This window comes from Schistocerca serialis, chromosome 3 (assembly GCF_023864345.2).
Source record: "Schistocerca serialis cubense isolate TAMUIC-IGC-003099 chromosome 3, iqSchSeri2.2, whole genome shotgun sequence".
Taxonomy (NCBI): Eukaryota; Metazoa; Arthropoda; class Insecta; order Orthoptera; family Acrididae; genus Schistocerca; species Schistocerca serialis.
This window is the reverse complement of record NC_064640.1, coordinates 119,732,193-119,757,316: the sequence shown is the minus strand read 5'-3', so window position 1 is coordinate 119,757,316 and position 25,124 is coordinate 119,732,193. Positions and strand designations below refer to the sequence as shown.

General features: G+C 36.3%; 1 protein-coding gene across 1 annotated transcript; it reads right to left on the bottom strand.

Moving 5' to 3' along the window:
* Positions 1 to 1,955: 1,955 nt before the first annotated feature.
* LOC126469808 (calmodulin) lies at positions 1,956 to 23,342 on the bottom strand. The gene is made up of 4 exons (XM_050097073.1): positions 23,247 to 23,342; positions 19,203 to 19,377; positions 15,043 to 15,285; positions 1,956 to 3,001 (listed from the first exon to the last, which is right to left on the bottom strand). The coding sequence occupies exons 1-4, from the start codon at positions 23,247 to 23,249 to the stop codon at positions 2,973 to 2,975; spliced, it is 450 nt and encodes a 149-aa protein (XP_049953030.1). The 5' UTR covers positions 23,250 to 23,342; the 3' UTR covers positions 1,956 to 2,972.
* Positions 23,343 to 25,124: the final 1,782 nt, after the last annotated feature.

Here is a 25,124-nt window from a genome sequence, read left to right as displayed (position 1 = left end):
TTATGACACACACTTGACACCCAATTCATTTCTGGATTTACTATTCTTTATCTGATCGAGTCTCACCAGCTAGTGGTCGTAAGTCTCATCTCTGTTGCTTCAATCCACCTCCATTGACTGGCAGACAACTTCTTTGACCCATACATTAGAACTGGTACTCCCATCACAAAATTTTAGTATTGTCTTTCCCAACTTCGAGGATAGTTCAATTTATAGTACCTACCAGCTGTTGAAATTTTTGCAATTTGTATTCATCATTGGATATAATATACAAAACCCGCTGCTTCCTGGATTTGGGTAGGTGCACCGGCCCCAGATCGAATCTGCCTGGCGAACAATGGCTGATATGCCAGCCAGCCTGGATGTGGTTTTCCACATCCACTAGGTGAATACCGGGCTGGTCTCTACCTGCCTCAGTTACACAACTCGCAGACATTTGAAAATGTTTGCACTATTTCATGGCTTACAGTAGACGCAGATAGCTGGGGTACACTACTTACATCCTGGGGGGTTCAAGCTGGCAGCAGAACAGGCATCCAGCCACCCTCTGCAACTAACACTGCAAAATCCATACTAACATGGCCGACCCCATGTTGAAGTGGGACAAAGGCTGAAAGACGACTGGACGTAATATAAAAGATCTCCCTACCAGGTATTTAACAGTAATATTATGCTGATTATTTCCGAGACATGTTTCGTAAATGATCTGTTTACAAGACAGTTCAATCAGTGCCAAGGAGGGAAATAAATGATCTTGTGGACTTACGCCCCAACCACCCAATTTCAAAAACCAAGTTATATGTTGTACTGCACTCAGATTTTTAAATTCTGTAACTGTCTACTCTGAGTATTATCTCCATACTTATCTACAAATTTTCAGTTCTTAAGATATGATAGTAAAATTAAATTGCTTTGGAAGTGCACATTACAGTTTTTGACAGCAATAAACATACCTGTGGCTAATTATTTTGTTTACTTCAGACATAAATAAATACTACAGCATCTATAACCTGAAGTACACATTCTTGTTAACACAATTTTCTTAATAGGCTCCAAAACCTTACTATCTATATGTTGCAAAACATTTCACAGTGTACATGAACACAGGTCAGAGGCAGTTAAGGAAGTAATTATGTGATGCTATTACAAAGGAAACCCATCTAATGAATACAGCACTTTAAGATATTCAAAATATTTGATCCCTAATGTACATTAAATTTTTAACCCCAGTCCGTAGTTATTCCTATACCCTTAACTTACAAAGAAGAGCTACTAGATGTAAAACTCACTAAATATTTCATGGTTCTTTAGATGATGAATCTTGCCAGTTGTGTTTCCACTTTTGAACCTGCTTCACTGGAAACAAAGTTATTACACTATTTTCAAGGACTTCTGTGAAATCCTCAACCACGATTTCCTCTTTTTGCCCTATATATGCTTTACAAATATTGTATTATGTACAACTCTTTCCTGCTCACACGAAGTGCATAATACTGCTCAAAACTTAGAAACATGGAACCGATTCAAACTTTATTCCACTTTACTCACTCTTCTCAACCAATTTGAATGGAAAGAGTGTGTGTGTGTGTGTGTGTGTGTGTGTGTGTGTGTGTGTGTGTGTACACATGCACACACCTTGTTAAAGGCTTAACTACAGTAAAATCTAGCACTTCAAGTATATTCTATAGAATGCAACCCTAACTTATTGTTTGTACAGCAGGCCAATCTTGTTTTCTGCCAGAAACATTCTCTGCAAAAGAAGTGACCATATTTTCTTTATCAAAAATTTCACCCTTTCACAGAAGTTTTGCATTCTCATTACTCCCATTTGCAACACCCCACTGCCCCATGATTTGTACACAAGGAAACTTCTGACACCAACTTCAGTTTATAATGGTACAGGTAACATTGAACACAGGTGGCATTAAATATCTGAAAAATTGGCACAGAAGATATTCACAGCCAAAAAGTAATAGTTTATTGTACAACTTCTCTACAACACATTGCACTTTTAGCTCTGAGATAGGACAGAAGGAATCTAGGTTCTGCCTGCCAAGCATGTTGTATTCTGACATTTTTCCAAACTAATTTGCAAGATAGCTAGGAATGAAGGTTAAGAATCCAATGAAGATATATTAACTATTAACAGTTTTACATGATACACAATAAATGAAATTCTTTATTGAAGACAATTTACAAATATGTATTCTTATAGCTTTAAAGATTTAACACATACTCATTGTTTATACTAACAATACGAAAAATCTCAGACTGGGAAAGGAATGAAATAACTGTCAGACAATACCTCACATGAAGGAACAGATCAATTTTGTCTTTTACATTCAGTGCAGCAGAAGTAGGCAGTGATGCTGTGAAGGAAGTCCAGTGAAGCAAGAAACTGCCCATTACACTGATATCATTGACTCCATATTACATTTCAGAAGTGTAGGACACATCACAAAACACTCTGTACAAGCTACTGAAGGAATGTCAGAGGCTGGAACAACCACCCCTTCACCACAGCACTTTTTTCTGCAGCACTGGGTTTAGAAAAGTACTTAAAAATATACACAAATGACCAACATTCATGAAAGGATTTCTGTAACACTGTTGTTACCTTTATAGGAAAGACAAATAGGTGAGTTTCTGTAAGTAGCATTAAGTACTTAAGAACTACACAGCATGAATCCAGTTGAAATGCACACACAATTTTGAATATATGATCAATAAAACTGCAAACTGCACATTGGGGATAAAACATTACATGAAAGAAAACTACACAAAAAATTTTCATTCATTAATTCTTTTATACAACCACTTAGATACATTGAACTGATTCAAGCTTCTTTCCACTTTAGTTACTCTTGTCAAGAAGTGTTGTCAAGAAGTGTTAAATGGAAAGCAGAAATGCAGGTTCATTAATTCTTGGTTTCAGCGTTCTTCTCCACCACTGTCAACTTTGAACTGTCACTTCATTTTGATGTCATCATTGTGACGAATTCTGAAAATTAAGTATTAAGGTGAGCAACTGCCAATCCACAATTGTCAAACAATACAAAAAGAAGCTTCACACACTACTACATGAAGAGCACATTTCAGCAATACACACACACATCACATCTATAAAATTTAAAGGCTAGCAGAAACTTGAGCACACAGCAATATGCTAAAATTTTGAGTGCAGTCTCATGCCTTAGTAATGAATCACTCCAAACCAATACGTCTGTATACATAAATATGTAGATAAAATAATGATAATTCAAGTGAAAGAACTAAATGACTATGTACACTGAATTTTTCCATGGTTGCAAAGAGCTGCCTGAATATGTATGTATGGATGAACTCTCCCACATATACTTTGGAACAGAAATGAGCACTTGGGTTTAACAAAGTTCTAGCATAGAAATGATGTTACTCAGATCCTACAAGCCTGGTACAACCCCATATTGTTTTTACTTTGTTATCTAATGACCATCCCTTTTGCACTATTTTTTCAAGACTATCATATCCAGCACATCAAAATTTTTCAGGTTTATGTAACTAACTTGAAAATTCCAACTTTCCAGACCCATTTGCAGAGAGCACCACTTGGCTTCAATATCTGATCAATGTACCTTGTGGCTTGCTACAGGTTGCTGTGAATTTCTGTTGCAGTGTACGTTTCTACAGAGGGGTGACAATTTATAATGAGCACAGTTTGGCCAGTGTCTATTGCACTACCACTATGGAGCAACCCCCCCCCCCCCCCCCCACACCCTCAATAGTCCCCTGTAGAAGACTTGGGGCACTCCTTTTCAACTTTAGGAAACAAACAATCAAGCTTTAAATTGTCCTCTTTCCTCCAGTTAAAATAACAGACTATATATTACCTCTCTGTACTATCTTCGCATTTACTCAAGACTCACAGGCTCTTTATTTGGTCGAGTTCTGGCAAGTTACATTGTATATTATTTATCCCATTTCCTCTTTGACAACTGCCTTGATGTACCTCTACTTGTTCCTTCATTATTCTTCATGTCACCTGACCATGTAAACTTGCTCATAACTATATTTCTAATTTTTCTAGTCCTCCCTAAGTCCAGTGATGTCAAACGTCATGGGGAAAAATTTAGTAACAGCCATTAGGAGCTGTCACTTGAAGGCCAAGAATCTGGTGCTGTTATGTTGTTCATATATTTGTAATGTGGAGGCCTGGCAAACAGGAAAGAAGTTTTCTTCATGGACACATGAATCAAGTTACACCAAAAATTCAGGCAACTAGTGAAGAAGTTAATTACATTTTTGGAATTCAAATTCCCATTGTTGAGAATATGGGTGGGGATGCAGAGCCAACCAACAGCAATCTCAACATATGCTTGGGTAAGAAAAGAATCACTAAAACTTTTATACAGAACAGAACCATTAGGAAAACAGTAATTTTTTATGGGGCAGATTATGTGGGACAATGAAGGTAAAAGATGACAGAGGAACACCAATCCATTTTTGGAAAGAGAGAGTTAGGACAATTTCATCAATCCATTTAATACACAGTGAAAAAGCTACAGTATTAATACCAAGAGCCATACCCGATTAACACTGATCAGATACTGCAACCCATTGTGAAGAAAGAAGTGATATGAGATTACTACAGATGACATGATTTTAATGATAAAGATGAAGACAAAGCAAAATGGCATCTAGTGTTTGGAGCTGAAGCTGAAATGAAACATCTTTTCACTGTACGAAAATATCAGTAATGACTGACAAAAAGTAACAGCCAAACTGAACCACAATTTAAAAAAGCAATGTCACATCTGCAGGGTTGTAGCTGCAACAAAAATTGAGTTCAATTAGAAGTGAGTTCTGTTCTCAGCAGATGAAATTTTAAGATTTTCAAGAAAATCTCAAACCACAGCATAATATTTATTAACTGTTTTGAACCTTAACAACTATGAAAGTTTTTGATTTATAGTAGTACCAGCTTTCAGTATAAAACTTTGTATGAAGCACAAATCCTGTAATTAAATTTTTAAGTAGGGTAAGCATGACAAATATAGCAGCAGAATAATTTCTGAGCAGAATGTTAACTATTTATACTAAGAGACTATCCCAATTTGTGTAAACATACACTGATTGGCACCAAACAGACTACAAATGACAGAAGGAACACAATGTTATTCCACAAGGGCTACCTGTAACTCCCTGGCCAATATTAAAGAAATAAATCTCATGAATAATGCAACCTGCCAAAAATACAATCAACTTCAAATGCAAAAAGAGGAAAAATTAACAACCTAACTGAATTGTCCCCAACCTAACAGAATTACTTGAGGGTAAGTGACACTTCTACATAACTGCCAGAAATCAAAGGCTCACTTTCCCAGTACATTTTGGCCACATTTATAATAAAGGAAAAAGTCTGAATTAAGCAATGGATATATTTCTTTTCCACACAAATCAAAAATGTTGACATAAAATACATTTACAACCCATGCACAATTACTAGCAATACCAGCAATTACCAACACGAACCAATATTAGAATAAGAGAAGTGTCACAGTAATTATTATAACACAACCAAACATTACTTCCCAACATTTGCCGATCTATATACTATCATATCAACTTTCACATTGCATAAATTGAAGAACAAACAAAACTGGAAAGAAATTTGAATGGTAGGTGCTGCCAAAACTAACTTTTATACTTATGTTAACCCTCAAGTGGGTGTGCCCATGTATAAAGCACACCAACAACAAATGACTGTTTTTGTTCTGTTCCACTGTTTTACCTATTGCTTCTTTATTGCTTCCGGTAACACAGTAATAAGTTGTCATGTATCCAAATGAACAGCAGTAATATAAAATAAACAGCAATGTAGGCAAGAAAAAGTTTACAATCCACGCAAGAAAACACCCAGATTCCAAGCTTGCAGCAGAATCCTGTAATTGGGTTGTTATCTACAAGATAATTAGTAATCAAATGAGCATTTGGTAGGCATCTGATCCAACTTTACTGTTTAATGCTCTGAGGGGCTCATTACTGAGGGTAACACTTGCATCTGTCCGTAATGAAAGTCTTATTATTGTTTCAGTAAACAGTAATGTATCTCAGTTTATGATAACATTGTCTAATTAAACTAAGATTAAACTGTGATTTTGCTCATACATGTTTACCTTGTTAACAAAGGGCAACTATTCTTTACGCTGCACAAAGTGTGCCACATGCCCACGTGTTAAACTGCTCGAGGGTTAAAATGTCTTGCACCGACCAAATATTACCTCCACCCCCCCAATCATTTTCCTGTGAACTAATTTTTCCAAGGAAGTAGAAAAATGACTTGCTCAAATTACTGAAGAACACTGTAGTTGGGTACTTGTATGATTTATGGAAATAAGAAAATATTGCAGTTATGTGAGCAATATACGTTGGAAAAGACTAGATTTAAACATTATTCCAGAACAATTAAAATTCCCAAAAAGGTCTATCCATGCATAATACGCATGACCGTAAGTGTGAAAAAGAAATGGGTCTATAGACCCTACAATCTTCACACAAATGCATTAAGATAGCACAAGATTATGGCATGTGAGTAAGCTACTAAAAACATTTTTTTCAAAATCAATAACTTAGCATATACTTTTCAAGCTCTCAACCTATTTTCAGGAAGTAACATGTCACTTCACTCACTACCTACAAATCCATTTACAAGCCAGTAAAAGGCTGGTATAGAAGGCTTGCAGTAGTCTGCTAACTGATGGTAAATTTTGATTGACAAGAGTAACTACGTAAAAATTTCAGAATCCAAATGTACACATCCATGGGTAATTGTAGCTGGCACCTTTTCTGAAAATGCTCACATTACAGTACCTACACCTTACAGAACCAATAATGATTCCTCATTCTTAAACTTCTTCAGATCTATAAATCAACCAAACCTTTCTAACCTTCAACAAAAATAAAATTTTTACTAAGTCACTCAAGTGCAAGGCCAGTGGTCAGAAACTAGTATCTTAAATGGATAACAGTTTTCCACTATGTATTCACAACAATTTATTTGTTAGTATTCTTACTACATAGAGAGCACCCACTTCCTTAGCAATGAATATGCCTTTCACAACACGGCTCGCTTGGAGGAAAGCCCGAGAGCCACTAGTGGGAACATAGGTCAGCGTTTGCTACAGCTAGAGGAAGAGCACTAGCTTGGAAACTAGTGAAATGAGCTATTCCACGTGTCAACAGCATTCATTTTCAGCTTTGTAATAAAACTAGGTTGACGGGTCTGCTAAGAGTGCTCACCCTAAATATATCCAGCAGGAGTGAATGTGTGTCAGGCTGTAGTTTTCACTAACAACTTTAGTATGTTATCTCTAACACACAGAACTGCAGAAGACTACCCAGAATATAAAATCAATCATTCCAAAAACAGTGGCATGAATAGTTCACATGGAAAACTGTGTCTTACCATGAGAACTGATCACTTAAGATCTAAGAGGGGGAACTCAAACACAAACGAACATCAATATATTACGACTAGAAACATTTCAGTGCTGTGACTTCTTATTCAATCTGAACAACAAACTTCTCTACTGACCTGGCAGTGTTACGTAGCTATTCAAAATGGAAGTGTAGGATTTCAATGAAGTGGCCAAAGTCAAATGGTACGTAATGTGCACAGCTGACAAAAGCCATTTTTTCACTTTCAACATTGCTTCTGCATTCAAGCAGTCCCAAAGCATCATTTCATAATGTAATCACATTTGCATTTGACTGGATTGTTTGAATGCATAAGCAATTCTTAATGTGACAAAGGCTTTATTCAAATGTGCCTATTCTGTTTCAATTTGCTTTGACCACTTCACTGAAATCCCACATCTGGACTTCATATCTGTAACACAAAACATATCAGTAGAAAGTTTTTTTGCTAATATTGTGGTATTTCAAGTAGAGGGAAATACAGCAGTAAGTCATGACACTTGATTGTGTGTTTTGCCCTATTATATTGATATTTTGTTTCTTCACAATACGAAAGTTCCTCTCTCCATTTCATCTGGACTTGTCAAAGTCAGGTTATACAGCATTTCTTGTCTTCTGGAGTATCTAATAGCAGACCTCTACTTCCACCCTCCCACACAGATAATACTCTGGAGTTTTCTAGTGAGTACACAGGCCATTACAAGTCCTCAGATGATTAATACAATAATCTCCAAATGGCATGTTCAGATATGTAGTTATTTGTGAAGAATGGGTGATGTCAGTAATGATGGCATCACATGGATTTCTGTATGCCCAGCAGAACGATTTCCAGTAACTGTGGCAGCATATCTGTAGATACTTTTGACTATTTAGAGTCATCAGTAAACCTATTTTTGAAACACACCACACACACCATCCACTTTTAAGTCAACAGTGTGTAATTGCTACAACTGATTTGCCCATGCTTTGTCAACTATGCTTCACTGGTCAACAGAATGTAGAAGAGAAACCCCTACAGCTTTTGTGGACACCATTCAGAGAACTGAAATTTATAAAGTCAGTGCCATGAAGGTGCTGTTAGAGCAAAATGTAGAAAACACGAGTATGAAGGAAAGTCGTATTTGCACAACCCTGCTCCAGCTGCTCATACTCTTGTATTCAGGCTACCTCTTAGTGATGTGGATTTGGTTATAGCTGCTGACATGTTAGTTGCATCTCTGATCTCAATTAGGGTTCTTTTTCACTTGCATATTTCATTCATACTAAAAGAAATGACCACTTTTACATTCCCAGAATTAACATTTTCCAACAATCTACAACATTTTTATCACTCCCATTAAATTATGTATGTTCACAATGTTAATTCACACCAGGTTTTGTATTAACATACACTTTTTGCATGATTTACAGTTTATGAAACAATGTCTGAAGAACAAACTGATGCAATGGACATAAAATTAAGCTTGTATGGCACTGGCCTTAAAAGTAGTGTTTAATGCTCTACTCAACACATCCAAGTCAGTAAGAATCTGAAAAATTTGTGCTGTGTTCCTGTCACTGCTGAGCTCTATTTGACATGACGGTTGATGGGAGAAACCAGGTTCATTCAAATGAAGGTATCATGGCCTCTTAACAGTTTTCAAATTGTCCCTTCTGTGCATGCACCACTTCATGATGGTTGTGATCATCATGAAAACTTTGCATTACACACGTTTCGAGTGTTTAGTTGTTTGGCCATTAGCAGTGCCATGTGACACCTTTATCTTCCCTTTGCATTGCTCCAATGTTTTTGTTTGAATAACTAAACACTGCACAAGTTACATACTTTTTAAGCATAACATGACACATTGAGAATTTATTTTCATTGTCTAGTGTGAATATTTACTTAAGTATTTTTGTGATGTTTCACTAACAGTATGGTTTTCCGCATCATGAAGGCAGCACAGCACCTTATAACCACAAAAAAGTTACAACTGTGCAAGAGGCAAAATATCACACAATACCTGAGTAAATATTTGCACCTGACAATCAGAAATTCTCTAAATACCATGCAAAGCAAAAAAAGTAACTGTGCACTGTTTCATTATTTAAATAATGAAAGACAGAGTTGCAGGCTTTTCATAAATATTCATTATAACAAATGAAATTAAGTCAAAATTTCTAATTCCCAGACAGTTACCAGCTCTACTTATTTCAATAGCTAAACTTAGTATAAAAATTGGATAACCTTAATTAGGTAATGAAAGACCCTGGTGAGTATAGAGCGTATTATAAACTACACATAGGCAAGGAAGTTCCTATACGTAACCTTTACTGCTTAAAAAGTTATTTCCCACATTTATATTTTGTCACATTTTTAGATATTTTTTTCTCGATTTTCTTGAAAATTGAGAAAGTGGGATTTCACTTATAATGATTTCAAAGACAACCGCACAACTGCCATAATTTTAAAACACTGCACACATAAAACATTAACCTCTTTGCAACAAACCAGAACAGACAACTATTTTCAAATAATTGTTTAAATTATAACTGCTTTACTATTAGGGCAATATATGGTTGGTTCATTGCTTAAAACTATTACTGTTCATATTTCTCAAAAGATATGCGATTGTTTAGTTGTTTTCACTGAATATAAGAACAGTCTGGAACTCCTAAGTCAAAGTAACTTAATTATGGGAACTATGTAAAACAGCACTGTGTATACTTATCGTGCTCAAAATGTATCCAGACCCATTACAAACGTGCTTTATCTGCATCTACTGCAGAGGAGATCTTTTAACAGATCACAAATTCATGCTCAACTGCCGTATCTGTTTTAAAATTTCCTGCAGTGGTCACTGCAGACTACATGTTTGAGGAAAGAAGTCCAGGGGACCTAAGTCTTGACTTTAAAATCTAGGTTGGTTGATTTGGGGAAAGAAGTTGTGAGGTCATTGATTTCATCTGAGTAGGGAATGATGGGGAAAGAAGTCTGCCATGTCCTTTCAAAGGAACACTCGCAGTATCTGACTGAAGTAATTTATGGAAATCATAGAAAACCTAAATCAGGTTGGCCAGACGTGAATTTGAAACCATCATCCTCCCAAATTTAAGTCCAGTGAGCTAAACACTGTGCCACCCCACTCTGACTTTAGGATCTAGAGAAGAGTTTCCACAGCAAATCTGAACAGCACCTCCCTCACATTGGGGCATCTGGTAACATGGTGGACCATAACCTTCAGACACACAGACACACACACACACACACACACACACACACACACACACACACACACTTGTGTAAAATTTACCATTCTCTATTCCTTTAGCAGACACACATTCCATTTCAATCAACTCTTGAATGAAAGAAAACTAACATTATTTCATTATTGATTTGCCCTTGTGGATTTTTGTTTTGTTTCAGAAGAGTTGCTAGTGTCAGTCAGAATCTGCCTTTTGAAATCTTCCAATAACATGTTTTTGTTTCACCAGCTGTCTTACTGTCCAAATAGATTTGGATCAGTCTTTAAACATGCCAACAGTTCACGACTAATTGTTGCAAAATGACAGTCCTCCTCCTCCCTGGATGTAACATTAGGTACCAACCCTGTTCACCCATTTCACTTTTCCAGTCATCAATCCTAACAGACAGAACTAATTTTACCACATTTATCTCCTGTGCTACAAGCAAACAGTTAAACTGATCACTAATCTAAAGCCCTTCCTCTTTGGTCACATTTTTATGAATATGAATCAACATGGGATTTATCCAGAGCAACAGAGATTTCTTCACATTAATCTCAGAGTGGTTTATGCCACCCAAAACATTCTGGGCATAATTTTGTCCTTTGGAGCCTGAGAGGTCATACCAAGTCCCCAAACCAAATCTTGTACAGATTTCCCATTTTCACTTCAAGCACTATTAAAGCTAACTTGACATTCCCACCACATCCCTCCACAGTGATCAGGGGAAAAACTAATCAATTGCAAGGAGTGAACAGTTTACTACCAGAACACGAAATTCCTGCATAAAAATGCAACTGCTGCCTAGGAAACATGTAATAGTGATCAGATACATTGTCATGATTTTCTTCAGTTGACTGGCATGTCACCACTCCATTCGGCACTGTAGACATACTGTAAATTTGGCACTGAATGTACTATTGTATCCAAACTTAGAAGGCCTGTCTACTAACAGTCATTTTGCTTTCCTCATTTATCATCTTCCTTACAGTATATTTCATTGTTGTACGAACTCCTACATTAATAAAAACTAAATTCATTCTGATTATGAATAGGCACGTTTTTGGTACGAGTTTGATATTAGTTCCCAGTACAAAAAATGAATGCATCTATGATGAAATTAAAAAAAAAACTCAATTGTCAAAAAGATTTATCTGCCTTAATTTTACTTGCAGAGACTTCATCTACTTGCACTAAATACAAGAGCATCAACTTCGTTTTTCTCTCTCAAGCATTGCAACATAACATACATACTACAAAGAATACCAATTAACCAAATATCTTCACATACAAACAGGAACAAATTCTAAACAATGGGGAACTAATTACCAATTACAATTCTGAACTGCAAAATACTAGAAGAAGTAACACAAAGTGGATCAACATCTACATATTCATAACACTGCAGTGTAAGAATTTCTTTCTTAGCAGCAAAATATGATAATTCCATTTATCTGTTATTCATGCAGATCTACAGCAGTTTCTGCCTTACTAAAATGGCAAACAATCTTAAAAGTATCACTAAATTTAAGATAAAAAGCATACTGTGAATGTCAAACACATAAGTGAAGACTAATTTTCAAGCTATGTGAACTGTTGCATGCTATTTAGCACTGATTAAAATTTGGAATGCCAAGAAAATTAAAATCTACAAAGGAGGACACTGTGAGAGAAATGGATAAAAAATAAAAATAATGATGTTTAAGGTTTTAATTTTTCTCAGCAGTAGCCAACATGGCTATAAAGTCAACATTTCGGATAGGAAGCTAAAATCAGAAATTGGTATTGTGAAAAAGGTATTACCAGAACTGAAAAAAAGTTTTACCCCAAGCCTACACAAAATCAATGCTAAATATGCTTACAATTAACTGAGTATTCTAATTAGATGAAATGGATGCTGAACATTCTAATGGAGACACTTCTTATTAATCCCAATAATGTCAGTTACCTCATGAATGTCAGTTTATTATATAACCGCATATTACAAAATATGACAGCCCCTTGCAGAAAATCTTTTAGACGTCTGCTTAGCACAACTAACATATCAAAGCACACAATTAGAGATCCTCCCTCATTTGCAGATACAATAATTATTATGACTGTGTGAGAAGACAACCATGCCATTAGTAATGATTCAGGAACACTTGCATTCAAACTGCAACTATAACACTTAATTCCACTGCCAACAGCTTATACAGTTATGTTATAGGACAAAAAAGTCTGCTAGTTACATAATTTAGTAACATGAAAAATTACAAAAGAAGCTAATTCAGTCCTCTAGTTATTAACACAATTTGCAGGGACTGTTAAAAGCTGCTGTTTTACATTTACTGTCCATTAACTAGCTAAACACTCAATTTCACAAAATGAAAATTATGTAGACTGGCTTGCAAAGAAAAAAAAATCATGTACCAACAGTGACAAAGAAACTAAAGTCAGTAAAATGGACTAAACCTACAATAACTGTGTCCAGGGTTAAAATGTTCTGTACGATGCACAGCAATGCTTTGTTTGGTTGCATGAATAATGGGTTAGAAAAGTAAAAACTATACATAAACATTAAAAAAAATAATGAAACAAAAAGTCACTGAGAACCTTATACTGGGGGTGCTTGAAGACAAATAACATTCCGAAAAAGCATTTTAAAGCACTGACCACCGGAACTTTAGACAGCTTTGGCCTGAGCCCAGTCTAACTGCTACACCGAGTGAAAATTATTTGAGCAAGGGCATGGAAATCTGCAAGAGGAGAAATTTGCAATCAAGAGTGACCACTTCATAATACAAGCATTATTGTGCATACAAAGTCACGGCTATAGGTCTGACATATTTACAGTTACACAATTTAATTTGAAACTAAGTATTATTATGTGTGTGGTAAGATACAATCATCAAATTCTTCAATGTTCAGGAGTACAACTTTTTTGAAGAGCTTGTCTACTGATGATTGCACCTGGCCACCACAAATTTACCATCAGTGCAGCTGTTACCTCTAGGTAATGAAACTACTTCACTGCAGGGAACATTAATAGTTTCATTTTTACTATAATGTCTACGTCCTGAAACAAAGATTAAAGTGGTATATTTCTTTCAAACTATAGAAATACACTGAAGGTCCCTGTATTAAAATGATCTTCCACTCTCTAAATGAACAAAAGTTTCACGCACAATCTTAAAAATCTGGAAGGGAATCCCTGGGATTTGCTTCCATTAATTGTTAGAGGCAATCCGCATTGGTAATTTCAGGAAAGATATAACAGATAAGTACTAGCATCACAGTTCTTTTTAGGAGAAATGCACACTTGACACAAATGAATTTCCACAATACCTTTCAGCTGAACTAATGTTCCATGAACTATGACTATAATCTTAACACCAACAGGACAATTCCTTTCTGACAACCCCTGCAAATTCTGTCCCTATCCCCACCCATTGGTCAACATACCAATAGACCTGCTGAAATCTCACTTTTGTCCCATTTTCAATAAAAAAGTATTTATTATAACCAAAATTGCAATGATAATATTTCAGAATGCAGTTTCAAATGCTATACAATTTTATACATGGCTGAATTCTTTCACAATACTGATGTGTAACTTTCAGCATTAAAAAATCAAATTCCACACCTTAGTGTGTGAGCAGATATGATGTGTATTGTGGTCACCACTACCACCACATCATACCTAAGAATTAGGTCTTGTAATAAAGACTTCAGTGCAGCTTCAACACAAAATATCAGACTTTTTCACACTCCGTGAGAGTATGAATGAAGCCATGAGAGCTGAGTAATTAAAATATTTTAGAACTATGCTGTCACTGAACTGGTAGAAAGCTGACAGCAAAGCCACATACTGAAATTAAACTTGATACACAACTTGGCTGCAATGAAAGCTTAGAATAGTCAACTAATTTGGGGCACAGGGTCACAGTCATGTGGAACACAATATGGTCAAGGGAAGACATATCCAGAAAAAGATTTGTGCTGTTTATCATGCAAGACAACTAAAGCATTTTCTATTTTAAAGAATTTATCAGCCACACAATATGAGGGAATATCTGGCAGACAAAAAATTAAAGACTTCTTCTGTAATACTTTTGTGGTATTAGGATTCAAGTGAACTGTTCTTGTACCAGCAACTTCAATCTGAACATTTAAGTGCCTACATGCAAATGAAATCAATCATCATCCTCCTCTGACAGAAGAAAACATGGGTAAGTTGATCTACAACACACAAAAGAGCCATATGCGAGAGAAGAAACAACTGAAAACAGATAATCCCAGGTACCATTTCATATGGGGGAAAAGCTACGTTCAAGATCACACACACACAAGTAAAAAAACAATGCTGCTGCTGTTTCCTACCTTCATAATTAACTTGTCCATCACCATCAATATCAGCTTCCCTTATCATTTCGTCAACTTCTTCATCAGTCAGCTTTTCACCCAAATTTGTCATAACGTGCCTTAGCTCTGCAGCACTAATAAAACCATTACCATCCTTGTCAAATACGCGGAAGGCTTCTCTTATCTCCTCTTCACTGTCTGTGTCTTTCATTTTTCTTGCCATCATAGTGAGGAATTCAGGGAAGTCAATAGTACCATTTCCTAAAAATAATGACAATAATATTAATAATAATAATTATAATAATAATAAATGGAATACATTATGTTCTGAGTGAAAACTAACTTCTGACATACAAATAAATGTTCACTTAATGCTCCATAATATAGGCAATTTTTTCCACACAAGTTAGGATTTTAATTACCTTTGCATCCTGAATTCCATGTACAATATGCTATGCAGGTTACACAACATACCAGAATTATTTTCTTCCTCTCTATTTCATTTAGAGATGCACACAATAAAACTATTATTGATATTCTGCATAATGTAAATATCTCAAATTTTGATGATGTGGCTATAATGTGAAATGTACATTCGAGAAATCTGGTCCTGCATAATTTTGAAAATATGTCTCTCCACAACATGCAGAACCTTTCTTTCATCATTTCCCACTGGGGCTTGTTGAACATTTCTGCTGTATTAACTATGACTAAGCATACTCATAATGCAACAGGCCTAGCTTCTGCAAATATTCTCTTCCTGTTTATTAATCCTACTACTATGTCACACTAACAAAAAATATTAAAAAAAATTGTTGGACACTTTTCCACCTCACTGTTTTAATATCACACAAAGAATCAAGTTAAAAAGATCAAGAGAAATTGGGTTTTACTGATGTGATCTTTAAGCAAGGAGAATGCTTCAGAAAATTAAACTAATGAACATACATGTTCCAGAATTTACCAAAATGTCAGAACTTTTAAACTCTCTTACAAGCAATTTGTCCGAGAACTGCTCTCAGTGGGAGATGTGGGAAATAAAGGTGAAAGTGAGTGGCAACCATTTAGAGATAAGGACATAAATATTGCCCTACAATACAAAATATTCTCCACCTTTGGTGGGCAACACCAGCAATCCCTCACCAATATAAATGGCAACTACCTGTGATATCAGCAATATTACCCAGCCATACAATAAAACTGCCATCTGTTGCAGTCACACTACAGCAACACTACACTGTTATAGTGCCGTAAGATATGGCTCATAAATGCACTTTTAGAGAGCTACAAATGTCACATGCCAGGACATTTATAAATATTGTCAACACTAATGTACCTACCATCCATCCTTTTAGTATGCTGGATGCTACTTCTGCTTTTGACATCTTTAGTAAGAATGACACACTGACTGTCTTTCACTAATAAGTAAACTCAACTGTATACTCTAATACTCTGTAGGCACATGTGTTGACTGGGTAAATAATGCATCACTGACCCTGTAATTTTATGATAAGTGTTGAATCAAACACTTGCCTTCCTGCTTTTAAGGTTACATCAGAAGCAGAGTCTTCACATTCTGTAAGTTCTCAATTTCTTGGTAAAATTAAAATCTTTTAATCCAATTTAGCAATAGATTTATGTCCCAATCCACTGATAAGCACTTACAGAAATATAACCTTGCTCCACGGCTGAGGTCACTATTCATGTTTTTGCAGTGGTGCTCTACTCTGAGGTAAGCCTGTTCAAATTCTGATGGTGGCTGGTAAGGGGAGGAAAGATGCTGGCAAATAGTTCCCCATCACCATTCTGCACCAATGTCCCAGAATAAATTCCAAACCTCTCTCCACCATCACTAAGTGACTGCATCTGAAACTGTTGATGGTGATTCGTCTGTCAGATGGAGATGTTAAGCTCAGTGGCCCTGTTCAGAAGGAGAAGGAGGAGGAGGCAGCAGCTGTGTGTCAGCACCAGATTTCACTCTCCTTTCTATCATCATCTCCAACACAATGCAAAAACACTACACAAATAAACAGTAAAAACAGAAAACCTACCGAATTTGATGTATGTAACAGAAAAACAATTTCAATACAGAATGACCACCTCTAACTGGTTAGCACTGTGTGGAAGGACTTGGATTCAATTTCAGCATCACTTCAGAGTTTCTGATGTGGGATTGCCTGGAATGGGGTACATTCAGCCTTGTGATGCCAAATTAGGATCTGTTTGAATAAAGAAGCAGCAATATGACCAAGATTCATCTACTGACAATTACAGCGGGGAAGTTCAGTGATACAGCGATCACATTTCAGAATCTTAGACTGCTCCTGTGTTTTAGGCAGCAGTCTGCCAGCAGGGACAGGTTAAGGCCTAATCTCTGAATGGTGGATACATTTACATTACAAATACAGAATCTACCAAATTTAGCTAATGTATGTAATTACAGGAGGAAAATAAATTTCAAGCACACCTCTTTGCTACACTCTTAAACAGACAGACTAGGGACCTACCACAATGAGGTGTGTCAGTTTTGCATTTACCCCATTCAAAAACGTTTGCCATGAGTAATATCAACAACATTACAACCATTAGTTGTCACTCAGGAACATTCCAAGTACACCCTTTCCCACTGGTTAGTTAATGCCCCAAGTAGTTTGGCCTATGCCACTGCTACAGAAATACATTTGGATTACAAATGTCTAGTATCTAATGAGGTTGAGTGCAGTACCTGTACAGCTAGTTCACTGTAATCCTGAATGGAAAATTAATTTTCCAGCTCTGATCTAAAAATCAGTACTTACTGGGTTTCTACCAATGTTTGAAAACTAAATATGTCACATGCATGAAATCAGTACTACAGCTTTCTTTTGCTTTTATTAAAAATGTACCACTAACAGATTCAGTCTATCAACTCCCACATAAAATGCAAAATAAGAAACAGTGTTCTGGTTTGAAAATCCATAAAACTGCTGACCTACATTTATTCATAATATAAATGTATGTCAGTTCAGTTATCAGTTGAAGTTATCAGATGGAGTGAAGTTCACCATGAAGTTACAAAAATTGTCATAACTACATACTGGTGATAAATTTTTAATTTGTGGCAATGGCTCAATGTACAATATTCTGAATCTCTATCTGAATACTCATTGTTTTCAGAAGGATTTTTTTCTTTAACTTAATGAGCTAAAACTTATTAATGTGACTGTCATAAAACATAAAATAACTTGTGTATGTTGTACAATGACCCTTCACTAGAGCAATAACAAAACCTAATCTATTGTACTTTTCTATTTATAGACACTGCAAATTCTTGGTGGAATTAGGGTGAGGCTGACTGTCAGCTTTAGCAGTTATACGAAAAAATTTGTGAATGTGGCAAGAATGTGACCCAATGAATGCAGCAACAATGACTCACAGGATCCAACAATAGTTTTCTACAAACAAGTCTAATGGTGGAAAGAGGAAGTGTGTGTATGTTAACTTGCGAATTTGTCTTGTAGGCCACTGTTCTGTTTGTTGCACCATACAGTTAATAAGAGTTGTCAGTGCGAAAAATGCTGTGTGTGTACACAATGAAAAGAAGTGAATAGAGGAAATATAGCCTGTATGTTTTAGAACTATGCCTCTCAGAAATTTTAAATTGAAAAACAAACATTAAGAAAGCTAGCCAAATGTTTCAAATTCCCAAAGAAACCCTAATAAATAGGATTCAGGGTCATATTAGTAAAACAAAAAGTGGTCAGCCGGTTTTTAGTGCTAAAGAAATCTGGTCACATTTTTTGTCAACCTTTCTTTGTAATGTTATGAGACTGGTATTAAGATTTAATTATTGTACCAGATTTATTTTTCAGTTATTGGACATTTCAGAACAAAGTCCCCCTGAGCCACTAACAATCCACAATTTTGACAGAATTCATCAATTTCACCCCCACCTGGGGATAAAGTTGACTGACAGCTTTTTTAAATTTTATTACCTGTTACAGCAACAGGTGATAGATCAAAAATTTTGCTACCACAGCTCAGTACCCAAGGTCTGAAAGAAAAACCAATACATTACTGTTACTGCATTTTGAAGTATTTAAAGTCCAAAATCAGTCAACTTCATCCCATTTGATGGTACTTTTGTTTTTCAGTGTTTTACGACAGTCAACAGAAAAGGAAAAATATGCGAAGTTTACCATCTGCATCAACTTCATTTATCATGTCTTGTAATTCTGCTTCTGTTGGATTTTGACCAAGTGAGCGCATCACAGTTCCGAGTTCTTTTGTGGTGATTGTCCCATCACCATCTTTATCAAAGAGGGAGAAAGCCTCTTTGAACTCTGCAATCTGTTCCTCTGTTAGCTGATCTGCCTGTAATTTTAAACAAATCCATGGAATAGTACACAAGGAGCACACATACAAATCTGGATATCAACTTTTCACTACAGTACTTAACATAACAATGAAGACTCATGTTTGGCACACAAAAACCATCCTGTCAGTTGTCAAAGGTCTGTTACAGTAAAGAGGTGAAATATTAATGTAGATACGTGTAAGTGTTGTCAATTCTTATGATAAACACATCTGACGTTTCAATTTCAGATAAGTGTTGCTGCTTTTAATCACTAGCTAAATTCTGAATGATTAAAGCACTACTGTGTAGTACTTGCCTCATTGCCAGTTTAGCTATGACATCAGAACTAATCTTTTCTCACTATTCCAAACATGTAAGGTAACATCTTAGATTCACACTTCATGGATCATTTGCAAGATAAGTCGATGTGGGACAAGCAATTTTACACTGACATAACAGGTTAGTTTGTAACTATGGTTACATTTTTAACATTTATAAGCTTTGGTTTGAACTGAATACATTGTGTATTTTTAAAATTTAGGTTGATGCCATTTGCATAAAACCAGTCAATAACACTTAACATAGAAGGTCTATAGACCAGGAGTGCATGTCATTTGTAGCTTTGGAGCAGTCAACATTACAGAAACACTGTATTCACTTTTTAACAGCAGAGTGCATATTTCACTAGATTGGGACAGTATATTACCACCAGATAAGAAAATGAATACTGAGTACAATATTTCAATATCTATAAATATGAAATGAGGAGCTGTAAAGCACTGAAATTATCCCTCAGTTTGAGATAGCAACAAAAAGTTTATCTGTCAAGGCCATGATTACAGTAAAATAGGACCTATGGGGCCACAGAGTCAAAGTAAGTTGCAGAGTAAGAATACAGCTTTAGGTACAATCACATCACTATGAAATGTGAACGCTGACAGTATGTAAGAAGCCTCAACTGCATTCAAATATTATAAGAAGAAGAAGGCTCCACAACAAACTGCATCTCATTTTTAAGAAAAGCAATTTGACATCTCCCTCAAGATCAAGTTAAACAGTATCAAGCAGTTCAGCTGTGACAATAGCAACTTTTCAAACCACTACCAACATAACACGGCTTACAAGATGAAAACAATTGAAAGACAATATAATCTTCAGGGAAGAAAACTACATTGTCTCATAAATAGGACTAACAGGGGATAGTGAATAGATATGAAGGGCAGCAAGAGTGAGTACAGGATGTTGGACATATGGAATCACCAGAAGAAGAATTGAACTGACAAACACTTGCAGATTAGAAACTATACAGTGAGAGCCTACTTACAAAATGTCAAGAACCAGCTTTCAGTAATGAATACATGTCCTGCAACCACCTATTGGTCTAATAGGAACTGCAAAGTTTAATTACAGCATGGACAGAGGTTTCAGCAGTCACTCTTTCTGTGCACCATACACGAGTAACAGGAAAGCCCTAATAACTGGTGAAATGGGATGTACCCTCTGCAGTGCACTTCACTGGTTTGAAGAATATGGATGTAGAATATTCCATAATGAGTTATTGTCAGTAAGTGTAATGGATGTATTGTAACTTGTCAACCTACTAACCTATGTTACTTTTATTCTAAATTTGTAATGAACATCAGATGGCAATAACAGTATTTTAAGATTATACTTTGTGTACCCCTTTCTGTATGGGATACAATTTACAGCTTTTTTACTGTGGAATACACTGTGGGACCAAATCAAATTTCCCAACAGATGATTCACAACAAAATAATTTATTTAACCTAAATGACTAGCAGTTCCAGTAAATATTGCTAATTTATAACACTATATTCCTTTGCTAAAGCAAAAATTTCAAAATCCTAATAGCTGTCTTTTCCACCACTGAAGAAAAAAAAGGTTTGATTTCCTGTTGAGAATGAAATCATGACATGTGAAATACGGATTGACTGGTCAAGGATGGTAAAGGAAATCTACAGTACAGTGTTCAAATGACAGGAACCATGCCTGCATTTGCTTTAACAATATTGTGGCACCACAGAAGACCAAAATTTGAATTTGGGACTTTAGCCCTCCCACTGAAGATTGGAAGTCCATTCACAAACTTTGGAATCCTCTTCCCTTCCCTTCCCTTCCCTTCCCTTCCCTGCCCCCCCCCCCCCCCCCCCGTTACACTAAATGCAATGCTTTACATGGTTTAGTGACAGCTCTGATGTGGGAAAATATGAACTGGCTGTAATTTTCTCAGAAATGCTACTGTTACTATGTGGTGATCAGTCCGCATGCAAGTTTTCTTTTAAAGCAGTGCAGTAATTCCTTCAATTGATGAATTCATGTTACAATGTGACAGCTAAATTTATGACAGTAACACTGTCATAGTCTAGAAAATATTTGTAATTAACTCTTTCACATTTACAGTTCTTTTTTGGGTATTTTAATGACTACAATTAATGCTTGAAGTTGACAAGTTAGTAAAAAATGAAAATATGATACAAAAAGTTTGAAATTCTTTGAAAATTCAGCAGTAGATGAGATTTTAATTCTGACATTTAACTAGGTTTTTTTCCTTCTTTTTGGAAAGGGGGGGGGGGGAGGGTGGACAGGTTTGCCTACTGAAGTGAATCAGTCAAGTTTCTGAAATTTATGAATTGCAACACAATTACATACTCTTTTTAAAGCTCTATATTAATTACTTTGTTAAGAAGTGCCTGCCCCTACCTCCATATCACAAAAAACTGCCAGTCGGTCACATTGCGTATTGCAGTTGTGACATGTTAATGCAGACATGGTATCCTGTCAGGTGTTATATGAAGAACAGATTGTATATATTACCAACTGCAATATAAATATAAGTTACTGCTAATAATGACATATGTAGGCCTATTTATATCAGATGCAATGTGCACTGCATAAGAAATTACTTTTATGGATATGAACCCAAGTCCCTTTAAGTAATTTACGAACAAAAGCAATACCTGATTTGATACGGAAGTAGTTTAAGCCTCTCCAGCGTCCTTTATTCCGTCAAAGTTGCTGACTGCCATCTACTATGATCTAGTGAATGCATATCCAAGTTTCTTTCAAAACAAAAATCAAGCCTGTTCAAGGTACCAAAATTAACACCTCTTTTGAAATAACAAATGATTACTCTCTACGATACATTGTTCTAGGATTTCTAAGCAGTCTAAATGACTATGTGAAGTAATGAAATTTTTGCAGTCTGTATGTTTAACATACGTTTGCTATTCATTATTACATGAGGCAAAAAATGAGCACTCTTGAGCAAGTATTTAAGAGGAAATCCAAGTCAACTCGCGTGCTGAAACTCTGCTCTACAACAATGCCAACAAAAAGAGCGGCTTCAAATACAGCGGATGCTGCTTTGACACGGGACCTTTCCACAGACAACTGATGTGGATCTTCGGAACAGTTGTGTACTAACGCGTAAACTCATGAGTGCGTGACAACATGTCCATGTGATGTCTGGCCCATAACCTTCGTGACCGGATGCGAGTTCACACCACCTGATTAATTCTATGTACACAAAATGGAGTGAAAACTATGTCCTGAGTGTATATAGTTTTTTTATCTGAATGACATACTAGGAAAACGCAACGTTCAATAAACTGAATATACGTTGAACAGCCGGAAAAGAAATACTACATATGTATCAGTTAGCATAGTAAAACTAAATTTAAGCAGCAACACTAACCACAGAGCGGCAAAGTTTCGAACTTTTCCATCATTAAAAACGATAAGAACTGGAAAACGTTATTTGTTTCGCGTTAGGTTATTCTAGAACTCTTTAGTAAAATAATCACATTCTATCTAAATAGAATAAGAAACCGGTCAAGCTTCGCCTAATCTTATAACTTAAACTCACCATTGCGTAGCACCCACTACCCTTCTTCCGAGCACACTACACGACGTGACGCCAAGGGCTACTCTGAATCACAGAAGCCTGGTACACAGTACGGTCATGTATTGCTCCGCCACGACAAGAAACACTTTATCATAATATGAATAATACACAGTATAGATATATCAAATTTGCATAGAACATTTGAAACTAACTTCTAAAACATACTCTTGGTCTTTTCTAAGTTCGAGACAAGTGTTTTTATTAGGGACTTTATTTTCTGCGCGCAAGAGAACTGCTCCCCTGACGTAGGGTGCGGCTGTTTACTGACATTCTTGCCTGTATTGTGGCAGCGTCTCCCTGATTGGCTGGGGCGTACCTGCAATGCGTCAAGTAGCTGCGTGTGGTACTGAAACGCGGGCATTTGTGCCAGCTCGGGCGTCCAGGAAACAGGGTGGTAGAGGCTGGTCTTGCCGTAAATTAAGATACGTAACTTGATTGTCGAAGCGAATAAAATGAGATTTATTTCCTTCTATGAATGAATGAATGTAACATGGTTTGTTAGGCTGGTTGTATTAGTGATTCTTGAAGAAGGACTTTCGGGTGATTATTTCGTAAAAGACTCGTATCTTCTGACTTGATATGTCGTGCATATTTCCTGTTTGTCTTCAGGATTAAAAAAAAAAAAAAAAAAGGCATCCAACAGGCAGTGGCTTAGAGGTTTTAAGAAGTCGCCTAGCTACCGGTGCATCATTTGATTTCTCATTACCGTTGACAGTACAATCAACTTACATGATACCCGAAGGGAGAGACTTTCTTTGTCAGTTCATACCACTTTTCTTTGTCAAATGTTTCAATTATTTATTCCCAGAACATAAAATCGCGTGGGCGAATCAGCGTTTTGTCGTCCATTCTGATGCCCTAGACAATGCAATAACTGCGAAAGTATAAATACCGAGTGTGTCCCAGGGAACTGAAGTAGGGCAAATAATATTCGCGATATACATCTGTGACTTCATGGATAGTGTTGGTTGCAATCGCGGATTTTTCTCAGTCTACGCAGGTAGAAGTTTTAGCCGATAAAGAGTAGAAGTATGCAGTTAGATCTCGTCAAGATATCAGCGAACCGCAAAGGCTGACAAAGAGTTGTGAACGTAAAAGAAACTCAAGCTGTGCGTTTCACGAAACTTTAAAAGTAAAAAGTGGAATCTGTTCAAAGACGCATGGCAGTAGGATAGGGTTACCAAGGATGGCAGATACAGTAGGGTGCTGAGGCGAGTTTGCAGGAAATACAGAACAAGTGAAGGTGTCGCAGATGCCTCAAGAGTACTAAATGCATTTCAGTAGATCAGATTCAGTCGGATGTGGATTTTGTAAGTAGGGAGGACTAGAGCCCGTATGTTAATCAAAGTAATGTTTTTTCCCCCTGAAATTTAGGAAAGAGTTTAGAATAATTCATGATCGAATCTAGGTATTGTATTGTAGAAAAATGTATTTATATTTTGCATTTAGTCATATGCATACCTTTTAGTAATAAGTCATATTTCGACCAACTTTTGCGAAAAATACATATATTTGTCGTATCTTTAAGGGCACAAGAATAAAAACGTGAAAACGTTGCTCACATGACAATCGCTCAGGTGATTTTTGTCACAAACACAACAATTACTAAGTTTTATTTATCAGGACTATATAGTCAAGCAGCGTAACACACTAGCAGTCCGCTGACGTAAGACATTGTTGCGCGGGGTAGACAAAATCCTCTCGAAGCCAACTAAGGCGACTTCTGACGTGATAACATTAGTCTGAATACAAACTCAATATTGCTGAACATGCCAAAAGTAAAGTGTTCCAACGGCATGAAGTTGCCAGGCTTCGTACGTGATTTTGAAGAGCAATTCT

Bases quoted from the DNA above. Each gene is read 5' to 3' on its own strand.
- LOC126469808 (XM_050097073.1), bottom strand. The intron at 15,286-19,202 runs GTAAACTTCGCA...CATTATTTTTAG, and splicing joins AAATGAAGTTGATGCAGATG to GAAATGGTACTATTGACTTC. The intron at 3,002-15,042 runs GTAGGAAACAGC...CTTAATTTTCAG, and splicing joins TGGACAAGTTAATTATGAAG to AATTCGTCACAATGATGACA.